General features: G+C 48.1%; 1 protein-coding gene across 2 annotated transcripts in view; it reads right to left on the reverse strand.

The window, feature by feature from the left end:
• The window catches only part of AAK1 (AP2 associated kinase 1), a 58,822-nt gene that overhangs the window by 29,953 nt on the left and 14,684 nt on the right, over window positions 1–14,185 (reverse strand). For both annotated transcript variants that reach the window (XM_033081339.2, XM_033081338.2), the window contains exons 2-4: window positions 7,737–7,855; window positions 5,578–5,686; window positions 2,576–2,718 (exon numbers count right to left, since the gene is read on the reverse strand). In XM_033081339.2, coding sequence (XP_032937230.1) covers window positions 2,576–2,718; window positions 5,578–5,686; window positions 7,737–7,855 — 371 coding nt within the window. The remainder of the gene's footprint in view (window positions 1–2,575; window positions 2,719–5,577; window positions 5,687–7,736; window positions 7,856–14,185) is intronic.

Genomic DNA, 14,185 nt, shown 5'->3' on the forward strand with positions numbered 1-14,185 from the left:
AGAGTCCTCCCACTTTATCTGGCTGAGAAGTCTGAGGTGATTTTTCACTCCAACACCCTGTAAGGTTTGTTAAAAATCAGCATGGGACTATCCAGTAACCAGGTTTGCTCAGCAAATGCCAGGAGAAAATAAACACAGCAAAAGAAATTACTGCTACCCACTACCCAGGCCAGAGAAAAGTGTCCTTAAAAGGAGTATGAAGGTGTTGTCTTCTGGTCAAACACTCAGAAAGCTGCACTCCAGCTTCCAGCACTGCTAACTCTGCTTGCAGCCTCTGACACACCCAGCACAGTCAGATTTAGACCCCAAACAAAAGCCTTTAAAGGAGACCATGAGGTGTCTTAAGTTGTGCAGGTTATGGAGTGTAGTCAGCTTCAGTCTTTCCAAAATAAATGCTTCTTTGCTAGAACAGAACCAGAGTCATAAAAACCACTGCACAGATATGCTGAGTAGGGATGAGGCTTTCTTTAGCTGACTGATTCAACACCCAGGACCTTCTCCTGAGAGCAACAGCTTCAAGGCCAGTATTCCTGAGCTCAGGTAGTGATCTGAGAGGAATGCATGACCAAGGCACACTTCCTGGCTGCTCTGCAGCACACAAGGCACCTCCTCGTTTTTAGGAAAAAGCAGCATCAATATACACCAAAGCACATGAAATAAGCATCACAGCCTGTACTGCACAGCAGGCAGTGCCACAGCACCTGAATCAACCACCAGGCCAGGAGGGGACCCCTGAACACAGCCAGGGGTGACACAGGATCTTTTTGTGGTGCTCACTCACAGAGCCATGTCCCCTTTTGCCTATGGACACACTGGGTAAAGGTGCTGCTGGTCCCCAGCTGTTGGTCACTTCCTACCAGCTGGGGACTGTGCCAACAGGAGGCTGTTCTGCTCCAGGCAAAGCCTATGGGTTAATTCAAAATCAGAGACAGGGGCCACTGAAACTCCTCCAGCTGCACTTGTCTGAAAGGGCTGAAAGCTCATTCACAGCATCCCTTCTGCTGGCAGAGCTCTCTGGGCAGGAACCTCCAGCACCAGAGCAGCATCAAAGAGCTGGAAGGCAAAAAAGGCCTCCAGGCCCCAGGCAGCTGCCTGAAAAGCCAACATCTGCCCCCTTTTCAGCAAGGTTATATTCACCCCAAGAAAACATATACACAATGGATGGCCCTCCTTACGCCCAGAACTTGTACAAAACTTCTCTGGCCCTTGATCTCTCTTGGCTTTGCAACTCCCCCTTGACAGTATTACATTTTAACATAAATAAAGTCAAAATATATGCAAATATTAATTGTGTTAGTACTTAGCTCTCCAGAGGTCACCATGACAGAAACAATACACTACTCAAGCAGAAAACATGTCTCCAAGGAGAGAAGAGCCAACTCTGACTCTGGGCACAGCTTACCAAGAGTCAGGCCTTGTAAAACCTGCCCTGACCTAGACAGGCAACAGTGGGCTGGACACCAGCCACAACAGCCCATTTCAACTGGAACTCAGGGCAGAAATTAACACTCCAGATCAACTACTAATCCAGTACAGATGTCCCAGATTTATTCCCCTGCAACACACTGAGTTTTGTTCTTTATTAAACCCCCTCAGGGATTCACCAAAAAGGTAAGGGCAGGGGTCAATGTCAGCTGGAGAGGTTCCTGCTCCTTATCCTCTCACCCTGTTTTCCTGACCTATAGGAACTCCTGCAAGCTGCTCACAGACTTTACAGCTTCAAACCCAGGACTCAGATTGGTAAGAGATCACTTGTTTCCCCCTGGACACAGGAGTTGGTTCTACATCCAAACTGATTGAGCAGTGGCATCACTGCCACCTCAAAAATGCCAGAGCACAACAAAGCCTGAGGAATTTTTCCCCTGCTCTACCTGGCTCTCCTTGGTACTCATGGCTCTGGCTCATGTAAAACAATGGCCAGTGGCACAAACAAACATCTGTGAGGGCTCTGGAAACAGCACCTGCCCCACAAAGCACATCTGAATTTCAAATGCCACAGCAGCCTCCTTCTTGGCTGAGTATTTCATTCCAGCACTTTACAAGCTCAAGCTCATTGAGAACAAAGGGAACATCTTTTTGTTTGCTGGATTACAGGCTGGGATTTTTACTAAGATAGCCCTGCTGGCACAGCTCTGTTCCCAGCTAAGCACACAGTTTTACAACACACTTTCATGGTCAGAGCTCCAGAGGCCACTTTCAAAAGCTCCTAAGAATTTCTGCCCCAAGACCAACACTTCTTGAGTGCTCCTTTTAATTTGGGTCCAGGAAACACCACACTTTTTGTGAGCTACCTTAAATACGCAGTGTTTCAGGTCACTGTAAATAATTCATCAGGTATATTCTGGCCAGAATTATTCACAAATATTTGTGTTTAAGTAGATATATACATGGCAAACATATGGTAAGTAGCACTGAGAGGCTCATTTCTTTTTTTATCTTCCAGCAGAGAGGTGTGGTTTTGCCCACTTTCCCTCATTACCAGCAGAAGAAGCACAGTGTGGGCAGCTGGCAGACACGGGGGACGAGCAGGATGCTCCCTCTGTGCTGCACCCCTGGAGCAGCAGCCACAGCTCACCTTCAGATCCCTGTGGATGATGGGAGTCTTGCACTGGTGCAGCCTGGCCACGGCCTCACAGGTGTCGCAGAAGATCTGCAGGACCTCGCTCTCAGTGAAGCCGGTCTGCAGGCGCTGGTTCATCAGGTTCACCACCTGTCCCCCTGGCAGGACAGAACACAGCAGGGACAGTGAGCCCTGAGCTCCACAAATCAATCACAGCAGGGACAGTGAGCCCTGAGCTCCCCAAATCACAGCAGGGACAGTGAGCCCTGAGCTCCCCCAATCACAGCAGGGACACAGTGAGCCCTGAGCTCCCCCAATCACAGCAGGGACAGTGAGCCCTGAGCTCCCCAAAGCACAGCAGGCACACAGTGAGCCCTGAGCTCCCCAAAGCACAGCAGGCACACAGTGAGCCCTGAGCTCCCCATATCACAGCAGGCACACAATGAGCCCTGAGCTCCCCAAATCACAGCAGGGACAGTGAGACCTGAGCTCCCCACATGACAGCAGGGACAGTGAGCCCTGAGCTCCGCAAAGCACAGCAGGGACAGTGAGCCCTGAGCTCCCCAAAGCACAGCAGGGACAGTGAGACCTGAGCTCCACAAATCACAGCAGGGACACAGTGAGCCCTGAGCTCCCCAAATCACAGCAGGGACAGTGAGCCCTGAGCTCCCCACATGACAGCAGGGACAGTGAGCCCTGAGCTCCGCAAAGCACAGCAGGGACAGTGAGACCTGAGCTCCCCAAATCACAGCAGGGACAGTGAGCCCTGAGCTCCCCAAATCACAGCAGGGACACAGTGAGCCCTGAGCTCCCCAAATCACAGCAGGGACACAGTGAGCCCTGAGCTCCCCAAATCACAGCAGGGACAGTGAGACCTGAGCTCCCCAAATCACAGCAGGGACACAGTGAGCCCTGAGCTCCCCACATGACAGCAGGGACAGTGAGCCCTGAGCTCCCCAAAGCACAGCAGGGACACAGTGAGAATTCTCCAGCCCACAACACATCATGGGGCACACAATGAGCTCTGGCCACCCCAAACCCAGTCCCGCCAGCATCCCTGGTCCTGGGCTGCTCCTCAAACTGAGGCTTCACAGTCAGCACATGAAAGTTCAAACTAAATTCACAACAAACCTTCCCTGGAGGCTTTTTGCAATCTGCTTACTCAGCTTGTCTCATTCCCCTCCATCCAAGGGGTTTGCGGAACCTGTGGGCAGGTGTTACAATTCACCTGGGCTCTGAGTGAACCTTTACACAAGATCCTACAGCCCACCTTGTCCTGGCTGTGTCAGCAATCAATAATAATAGTACTCCCTTTTTTTCTTCCAAGTAGGACTTCTTTTGTCTGACTAGAGGAATAAAAGGCTGAATTTGGGGCACCCACAGTCCACAAATTAGTCTGCCACATGTAAGCAAAAGGAGGGAGGAAGGGAGACACTCAGAAAACCCACACATTAAGTGGTTTGGCTGAAGTTGTTGACTGGCAAAGAAATTAAAAATCCATCTGTAACAAGGGAAGCTCTGGACAAACAAGCAAGTTTTCATGAGTAAGTCCTGAAATTGTCTCAGCTTTGAGGTTTTGTTGCTGTCAAGGCCTTTCCAAAACAATCCAGAGGTTTTTTTTCTCCTCTAAACACCCTAGACAGAGAAAAACTCCTTTCTGAAGCTCTGGCAAAGCAGAACTGTATCATTCCACATCACAAGTGCTGGAAAACTTTCGTGGTAGGAAAGAAAAGCTCAGTTTAATGAATACTACAGCTTGAACACTTTACACTCAAAATGACTGCAGTTCTGCACATAAAGACACTGATTTGGTTTGGAAACTGCCAACCACAAAAGGAAAGGAACAAGGGAAAATCAGTGTGTAACAACCGTGGCAGTGGGAAGGCTCAGCCAGCAGCCAGCATGTGCTCAGCACATCTGGCAAGAGCCACGTGAGAAATGCCATCCTGCAGCTCTCCTCCCTTCAGACAGGAGGAAACTCCTTAGAAAGATGGATTTTACTTCAGCAGCCCAAAACTTGGGTACTACAGCTGGGGAGGGTGCATGTGAGGAGCTCAGGTTTGTACCTCCCTCCACAGGGAGCTCTGCACATGGGGCTGAGCAGGATTTGCCAGCATTGCCAGGCCTCATGCTTACAACACTCCTGCCATGTTCAGGCTGGAGCTTCAAGAGAGCTTACAGAGAGATTCCTTCAGCAAAACTGCACATAAAGTTCTTCCTTTCACCAGCAAATAGCCAGTGAAAGGCAGTCGAGATTCAAGCAGCAAAACAAAGCAGCAAAGAGGATGTAGCAGAACAGAAGCCCACACTGGGCATGTTTACACACATCTACACGTCCTTGCTAAGATGCTTTTGAATTCAAAGCCAGACAGGCCCAAAAACACCAATTTCCATCAGATGCCACCATCCAAACCAGCCACAGGCTCCTGAAATCACCTGGCCAAAACATTACTTTTGCTGAACAATCTTCCTGCAAGAAGCATTTGAGCCTAGCACATGCATCATGTTCCAAACACCACATCCCAGCCACAAAGACCAAAGCTTTGGGATAGCTGGAAGAGCCTGTCTGGCTACAGACAGCCAAGCAAAAAGGTCAGAGGTAAGAGTAATCCTTTTTGGCTTCCCATTATCCATTTCATGCTTCTTCCAGAACAACCCTAAGCCAGGCTGATGTGGAACAAAGTTTGCAATGAGACTGAGGTGAAGAAAAATTATATTCCTGGTAGCTTTAAGAGGAGCCACTTCTTGTGTGGACCATTCTAAAAACAACAGCAAGATGTATTTAGGGGTTCTCCTTCACAACAAAGGGGACCAAGCAGCAAAGATGGTACCAATCCCGTTAGTAGAGTCAACAAAGCCTCATGGGACAGCCACTTCTCCAGCCCTAATGCTGGCTTTGCTCAGCTCAGCTTCCTGGCAGCTTAGGGACAGCTCTTTTTTCAAAAGGAAGATGTTGTGCAAGTTTCCTGTAAGCACAGAAGGACAAACCCACCCCTGACCAGCACAGCCCCACTCACCCCTGCAGAAGTCCATGAGGATCAGCACTTCCCACACGTCCCCACTGCTGACAGAGTTGATGCTGGAGTCGATGTAGCCCACAATGTTCTTGTGGCCAGACAAATCCCGCTGCAAGACAGACAGGCAAATTCACACCATGGACCAGCCAAATTCACACCATGGACCAGGCAAATTCTCACCATGGACCAGGCAAATTCTCACCATGGAACACCTATACAGAGTGAGCAGCGTTTTCAGCTGGTTCCTCCGCACTGCACAAGCTCCTGTCACTTCGGATTAATTGTCACTCAGGGTTTGAGCAAACCTGAGATCTGTCTCTACCTGTTTTCCCTTATAGAAGAATCTGAGACAAACAGCAGAGAAACAGCCAACCTGATGAATTAACTTTTTCAGGTCTGGTCCAGGTTTTGACACATTCCCTGAGGTGGCTCAGGCGAAGCCCCAGGAGCTGCTTCTCCACTACAGGAGGGCAGGGGGTGGCAGTGGCCATGCAGGACTTTGGGCTTTACTTGTCTCATCCCCTTCCAACTCTTCTGCTGACAAAACATATCTCAAATCTTCACATGCTCAAAAAAACCCAAAAATAACAAAATAAATTTTAACCTTGCTTTTAGAAGTGCTTTATTTTAATTAACTGAACAGATTAAAGCAAAAGTTCTCATATCAACAATTTGTCACAGAATCAGACAGGTTTGGGTTGGAAGGGACCTTAAAGATCATCAAGTTCCAAGGCCCTGCTATGGAAACACATGCTAAACTGCAGGAGAAAATGGTTTCTTTGGGACAGCCAGCCCAGTTTGATACTCAGCTTCACCAGTAAAGGAAATCAAGGTTCTGCTGGGCACATTCTGCTGTAACACTGTAGGGCTGTAAAAACTGCAGTTAAGTGTAAAATAATTCCTTATTGTAGAAAAGCTGGAAAATAAATAAACATTTCCTTTTAGGGATGCACTGGTTCTTCAGGAAACAAATGCCTGGGACAAGATGCAGTCCAGGAGCAAGCAACCCTGCCAGGTGAGAAGGACACTCCTCACTCTTACTGTCCAGGAGCCACCATTCCAAAGGCACCAAAGACATGGAGACAAGAGAAACCCAAGTAAACAAACTTTGTGAGCACAACTAAACCTTTGATGTGAGATCTAATCTCACCTTTTCCCTCGTAGCCATGAGGAAACCAAGCCCAAAGCTTCCCTGCACTATCATAAACTACAGCAGTTCACTAATTACAAGCTACTTCAGAAATCACACACAGAATTGCAACAGGTAGGAGTTTATGATATGACGATTATTTACCCCAAACCTGTACCTCATGTGGTAAATTCACAAAATAAGGATTTCATATTTCTTTCCCCACCTGGCAGCTGCTCTAAATGCTCATCAGTATCTTTGAATACAACTTCAAAAGCGGCACTTCCCATGTTTACCATGCTGCAAACAAGATTAGGAAAATCTATCTGGATCATCTCCATTTTCTCTTTGTTTAGAGAACCTAAGTTTAAAAACAGCAATTAAAAATAGCTATCCCATCATATAAACCCTTGTGTCCAATAATCTACATCCCAGAGCTTATTACAAATGCTTTATATTTCAGAAGCCCTGGCAGCAGCTACCCCACAAATACTGTTTTAAGCTACCAACCTCACCAATGCAGAGACAACCTTGATCCTGACCAAAAGGATTAGAAGATGATGTGATACAGATTTATCTCAGGATGGAGATCTGCCATTCATGCACTGATTTCAGTTCAGGGATATCACAATCATCAGCCTTTTCTCATCAAGTTTAAAAGGCTGAGGACTCGAGATCTCAGTTGAAGATTGTGAGACTCCAAATTCCAACACCCCCAGCCATGCTCACATCTTCAGGCCATCTTCCTTTTCCCATTAAGCCATGTAGTTTTTCCCTCATTTTCCTGGAATTCCCTGGGCTTTTTTCAGGTACCAGGTTTTCCTTGTCCACTGCACAGAACTTTTGAAATAGTTCTGTACTAGATTTTCACACAACTCCAGAGCTCAGGTCTTTCCACACAAGTCATTTTCACAAGGAAAATGCAGTTTGTGACCTGATGCCATGGAGTTCACAAGCAGAAGGTGACCAGGCTCCCACCCCCCTGCATTCCAGCCTGGGGGCCCAGCACAGAGACAGAGCAGGGACTCACCATGATCTGGATCTCCCTCTTGCAGACCTGCAGGTCATACTCGTTATTGACATACATCCTCTTCAGGGCACACTTCACCCCATTGCTTGTCCTCACCAGGAACACGATTGCAAAGCCACCTATAAAAGACACAAAATCACCTGTTCATTAACAAGAAACCTCTTTGCCTTTGCTCCCAACCCTGTCCCTGCCAGGGGAGTACAGCAGAAGAGGGAGGGCACTGAGCAGCTCCCACCACCCTAGTGGAATGCTCCTCCCCCATGCCCATCTCCAGAGCTCCCAGCTCTGCCTGGACAGTTACCTCTAGGAACTAAAAGGGATCCAAGGGGGTAATCTTCAGTTAATGGCAATGAAGTTAACACCTAACATCTCCATAAAAACAAGCAATTACATTAGTTCCTGGTCCTGCCAGACAGTCCCTCATTGCTCCATTAATTCCCATTATGGAGAAAAAAGGCGAAGAACAGCAACACTGCCTTGGACAGAAATCAGAGCTACAGATCACCCACTGAACCACCAAAGGCCTAAACTTAAAAGGCTCTGCAACTTTGAAGCATCTAAGTTACATTACAAAGCTGATTGTACAAGAAGCAGAAGAAACATCTACCACATGTGGTTTGATGTTAATGCTTTTAAATCAGGACAGAAGAACAAGGGAAAAACCCACAATTCATTCTGTGGTCATTGCTATTAGTAAAGTCAGGACTCCCAGGATAAACTGACTTGTTTCAGATGAAAGCCTTTCATCTCTGTCAGCTCTCCATCCAAATACACAGGTTTACATTTGCAGTCCTGGCAGAAATAGGAAATTGATGGAGGATGGAGGTAGAGGCATTAAAAGTTTCACACCTGGATCCAGAGATCAGAATTAATCTGGGCAGAGTGGCACAGATCGAAGCAGCCAGAAGTGCTGCACACTGGTGAAAAGGGAGGCACAATGACACTGCTGATGCCACTACCCAACAGCACCTCACCTGCTCTCCTCACACTGCACACATTTCTTTCATGTTCAAGGACTCAAGAGCCCAGCTCACAAGTGAGTTACGTGTCTTCAGAAGTGCCACTACAAGGGGAGCAGCAGTTACACACCACAGAACTCAAGTGACATCCCAAAGAACTCCCCTTTTCCAAGTCTGAGCCCTTTGGTGAATCCCATTAACCACCAGACCCCCAGCACACACAGCTCCAGGGACACGTTTGTGCCTCACAGTTACTCAGTACCGGCACGGGTTGCCCCAGTCATGCCTCATGTGACAAAGCCACACTTGGGTAAAATTTACTGACCAGAAGAGAATGAAAAAGCAAATAACCAGACAACACTGCAGTGTTTCATGTACAACTCTCCCTGTTTGTTTCAAAGGCTTTTATGACATTACAGCTCCTCTTCCAGCTCGACACAGGAGTTACACACACAGGTAACACACCTGCCAGCACGGGAACTGCTCAGCAGGATTCTCTCTTGGCAGGCAAACCCCCTCAGTTTCACACAGCACAGTTTGCCACAGGAACTAGAGCAGGGTTTCCAAGGAAGCCCCACTGACTTTTAGAAGCAGCCTCAGAGACACAGCAGGAACACGCAACAGAAAGAAGAAACAAAACAAAACAAAACAACCCACTCCTCCTCCCTTTCCCCCCTACAAGAAAACCCCACCAAAAAAATCAGCATTAAGGCTTCAACTAAAGGTCTTGAAAACTACACCCAGGCTGCAAAATGGACACTCAAATTCAGAAAACTGGGACATGCCCTGAGATGCAGCAAATCATGGCTGCTCAAACCCCCTCGCAGCTCTGGAGGGGCCTCCATGCACAGTGCTCAGTTCAGACCCAAAAATAACCCTGACTCTCTCCCTGAAGCTGCTTCAAGTTGAGGATCTCAAATTACAAGTATTTTTTTAAAGCTTCTGACCCCACAGCAGTAGCCTTATTGTTCTCCCCAGCTGCATTTGTCTCGTTTTTGGAGAACAAATCCACACATCCCGCTGTGACTCTTTAGCCCAAAGGGTGGCTGTGGAAAAAGAGTAACACAGCATTGCACTGATTTTTCTTCCCCCTCTTATAACCCTTTTTACTGGCAATTATGGCCATCAAATTCAGAAGGAGCTGTGCCACTCAGGCCCCTGAGAAGCAGCAATGTTTGCAGAGCAAACACAGCTCAGCTGTGAGGGCAGAGGGACAGCAGGACCCAGCAGATGGCCAAGTGTCCCTTGGCAGCATCAGCCAGCCCACAACAGCCCAGGAGGGACTGAGCTATGCAGCACCTGGGCTGCAGCCAGCACTGCTTATCCAGCACCTTGGGATGGACTTCAGAGCTCCCCTTCACCAGCACTTCCAGGAAAGGAGGGGCCCTCATGTGTCTCCCATGGGCTGCAGCCCTGCCTGCTCACTGCCCACTCCACAGCCAGGCTTTGCCCACATGTCACCCATCTGAACTCTGTTCTTCACAGTCAGCACCATGCTGAAAATCATACACTTAGCTGATCTTTGAACTGCTGGCAGCTGGTTAACCCTTCCTCCTTGCCCACTGTACATCTACACCACCACCAGCACTTCCTCAGCCTCAAGGGCTTTCAGCTTCCAGAGCTCCAGACCACAACCAATTTCTCCCTCATTATTCAAGTCCAACCCCCAACTTAGCTAAATCTGGGTAAGGTTGAAAGGAAACAGATCAAAGACAAATTTATAAGCAATTATGGTGAAGCCCTGCCAGATGCACATTACAAGACCATTTACTACTACTCAGAGAACAGCAAGACAACAGCCAGGCACTGCCAGCTCCAACATAATGATGATCATCCCATGACCTGAGCAGCTCCCAGCAGCCAAGGTCAGCTCAGGAGCCTGTGCTACAGGTGGCCAGGGAGGGTGGGTCAAACACAGGCACAGCTTAGAGGCAAAGTATTCCAGGCACCAGGAACATCCCCGTGTGTCTGCTGGTAAAGCCTCTTTTCCAGTACACGTGTGGAAAGCAAAAGGCACAAAACCAGCGCAACAGAATAAATAAATCCAACGACTTGCAAGCACCAGAAGGGACAAAAGCAAGAGCTAAGCCTGAGAGTCACCTCAGAGGACAATTTTCCCCTGCACGTGTGCCTGTGATTTAAGGTTCTGAAGGAAATTCAACTCTCTTCCCACACCAGCCAGCAGAAGCTAAAATATTACTCCCATTCTAACTCACGAGAAGTTATTTCTGTGTTCATCCTGAAGACATATTAATATTGGTGAGCAGGCAGCACAGAGCCAGCACTGGGATCACCATCAGCTTAGAGCCACCACCAGCTACAGGAGTTTCTTTTTTTGTGTCTCTTTGGCATTTTAGGCCTGCCTCAACAGCATGGAAACATGGTTATCATACTACACACTGCTGCCTGACTGTTGTTCTTGCTAAGAGGTTTTAGGACAAGCTGAAAAAATACTGGGAAGTTCCAATTATCTCCAGTCAATACAGATGCCAAAGCAATTTTCCATGCAGGTTTGTGTCAGGGCACCGGCCAGCTGCCAGCTCAGGCACTTATGTTTTCAGCCCTTCTGTAATTTCAGCAGGATGCAGAACTCCTCACAGCCAGGCAAGCACTTCTAAACTAGGTAAGAGCAGCTGCACAGAGCTGCACGTGATCCCTCTGAGCTCCTGCAAGGTAAGGAGAGAGCACTGTGCTGAGTTTAAGGGATTCACAGGGATTGCAAGCCTGGAATCCTCTTGCAGCCAGCAAGCCACAGCAGGCAGCAATGCCAACCTGCAACCAAGCACAGCCTTGCTGCTGCACAGAATTTGCACCCACAGATGTTATGGTGGGGAAGACCCACAGTGAGATGGGCTCCTTCCCTCACCCCCTGGGGACCAGCACTTCCAGAGCTGCCTTTCACTGGGGTGACACAAACCAGGTGAGCTCTGGACACCACCCCTCACCCTCCACAGACCCACCTGATCCTTCTGGGATGGCACCACTGGAGGGTGCCAGGGAAACCACCCCAAATGTCTTGTCCTGAGAACCTCCTTCCTATACCAGTACCACACCTGTACCATCACACAGCACCACCTCCTCAGCCCAGCTCCAGACCTTCCCCCCACAGGTAACCTGGAACAGCAGAGAGGAAAACAAGGCACATCCACAGGCAGGTGTTGTGCCTGCCAGACAACACCCAGGAAAAGCCTGTTTTCATAGATCACAGCATATCCTGAAGTGGAGACACTCAAAAGGATCACCCAAGTTCAAGCCCTGGCCCTGCACAGAACAGCCCAAGAATCCCACCATGTTTTGTCTATGCTAGAAAAAATAAAGCAAGTTCAGCTGTAGCCAGACAGTGTTTGAAGCCCCAACTCAACAGACCAGTTCATCTGTGCTAATTATAGTCCAGGAACAAGGCTGGACTCTGCCCTGTGCACACACAGAAAAACAGGCTGGATTTCACGGACTCTGCAGGACCAAAGGCATGTCCACGAGCCCCCAGTGCTCCCAAGACCAAAACACTGCATTTCTGTGCTGCCCAGTTAGGCTGATCCAACAGCCTCTGCCAGAAACAGCAGCTACACTGACAAAACAGTAACTGTCTCATCCAAACACAATTAGACAGAACCTCTTCCTAAAATCCTGCACAGCATTCCTCCCAGAGACAAGAGTGCTGCTTGTCCAGGAGCACAGGAGACACACAGCTCCACGACCTACCAGCTGCACACCTGAACTCTGCAATAGCAGCTGCAAAAACAACTCCATGGATGTGTCTCCCCCCTCTGAAAACACTGTCAGGATTTTACTCCAATCACATCCCTCGTTTTTTGTTGAGGCTATGCTGGGTTTGAGGAAGAATCACTCCTCTTCTCAGTTAAGGCACTCAAATCATTGGGCTTGAAACAGCCAAGTCACCAATTTCCACTCTCAAAAAGAAATTTTTTTTAAAATCACTGTTTTGTTTTGGATTTTCTCCATCATCCTTCCACAAAGAAAGTAACAATACCTGGAATTACCATAGCTCCTGATAAACATTGTGGATACCACTAAAAACTCTTATTCCTCAGTGGTGAAATTCTTTTCTGAGACAGACAAACAAGACATGGTTTTCCACTGAATTGTTCTCATCTAGGTGTATTTTAGCTTCATCTCATCCCCCCCAATGCTTTGTGTGCAGACAGCCCACTGTGCTTCAGCACTGCAGCTGAGGGGAAGCCAAGTGCTGCTCAGATGTCCCCAGAACTGCCCTGGGAACATTCAGCCTTCAGGGACAGCCAGCAAGGCATTTTAAGCTCCAGCTGTACCAGCAGGCACTTAAAATTAAGTGCTCTGCTGAACCAGGCACAAAGCCACTCCATTTGCACAATTCCAATACTTACTGATCCTTATCCATCAAGAATTATGTCATATTTTGCCTTATCTCACCAGCCAGAAGAACTTCCTTGGCATTTACCTTCCTTCCTAAGTACAAGCACAGGCTCCCTCAGGTTTTGGTTTTTTCCCCACAGTGAGGATGCTGTGATCTAGCTACAGGAAAACCACAGTGACTCTCTTGCATGGGTGTTTCCAGCTCACCATTTCCAAAGCTTTACTAAAACACAGGAATGTTTTTCCCCCAGTCACAGCCACAGGCAGCTATCACACTGACATTGCACATTACCCATCACTGGACAACATCACCTGGCAACACCAGAACCATTTTCTCTCTACTGTTGTGCTGAGGAAGCCATCCTGCATCTCTGGCTCCTCTAACTGGAACAATATTCAGTCAAAAAAAAAAAAAAAAAAAAAAAAAAAAAAGAGAAGTTTTCCCCAATTGTGTATATACAACAGCCACTTCTTTCAACCCAAACTATTCTATGTATGATGTGCTTCTTGATCTTACAACACCAATGTTTTTGAGCATTTTTTCCAGAGACAGAGATGGCTACAGCAAACCTCAGCTCTAGAGTCACTTAAAAAGTGGGGTCACCACATAGAAAAAAGGCCAAAGAAAACAGTTTGGCCCAAGTTAAACAATACAACAATCTGCAATTATTTCAGACAACAGCCAGACTCAGCAGAGTTCTGCAAGCATACCAGGGAAAAGCTCACCATGTGCCAGTGCTGCTCCCCTGCAGCTCTCGTGGCCAGCTTTCAGCAAAGCTGAAGGGATACCCCTAAACCTGGTTCCCCACCCTGCACACCCAGGATGAAGATGGACAAGTTACTCATCTGTAGGACAGGCAAAAAGGTGTCCTGTGATCCTGTCCTCAGAGCACACTGGGGTTGCTGAGTTGCAGAGACCTCCCAAACACCCTCCTGGGACTTCTAGGAAGTGCCACTGGGACCACAGCAGGAGCCTCGAGGAGGCTCCTCAGCAGCTCCTGTAAAAAGCACCACACTGTCCCACAAACCCAGCAGTGACAGGGAGGAGAGCCAAGGAAAACACTCCTACTGATCCTGCCTTGTATCATGACCTGGTGTGACCCTCCACACAAGTAAATATTTGCTGGCATATTTTAA

This window comes from Catharus ustulatus, chromosome 27 (assembly GCF_009819885.2).
Source record: "Catharus ustulatus isolate bCatUst1 chromosome 27, bCatUst1.pri.v2, whole genome shotgun sequence".
NCBI lineage: Eukaryota > Metazoa > Chordata > Aves > Passeriformes > Turdidae > Catharus > Catharus ustulatus.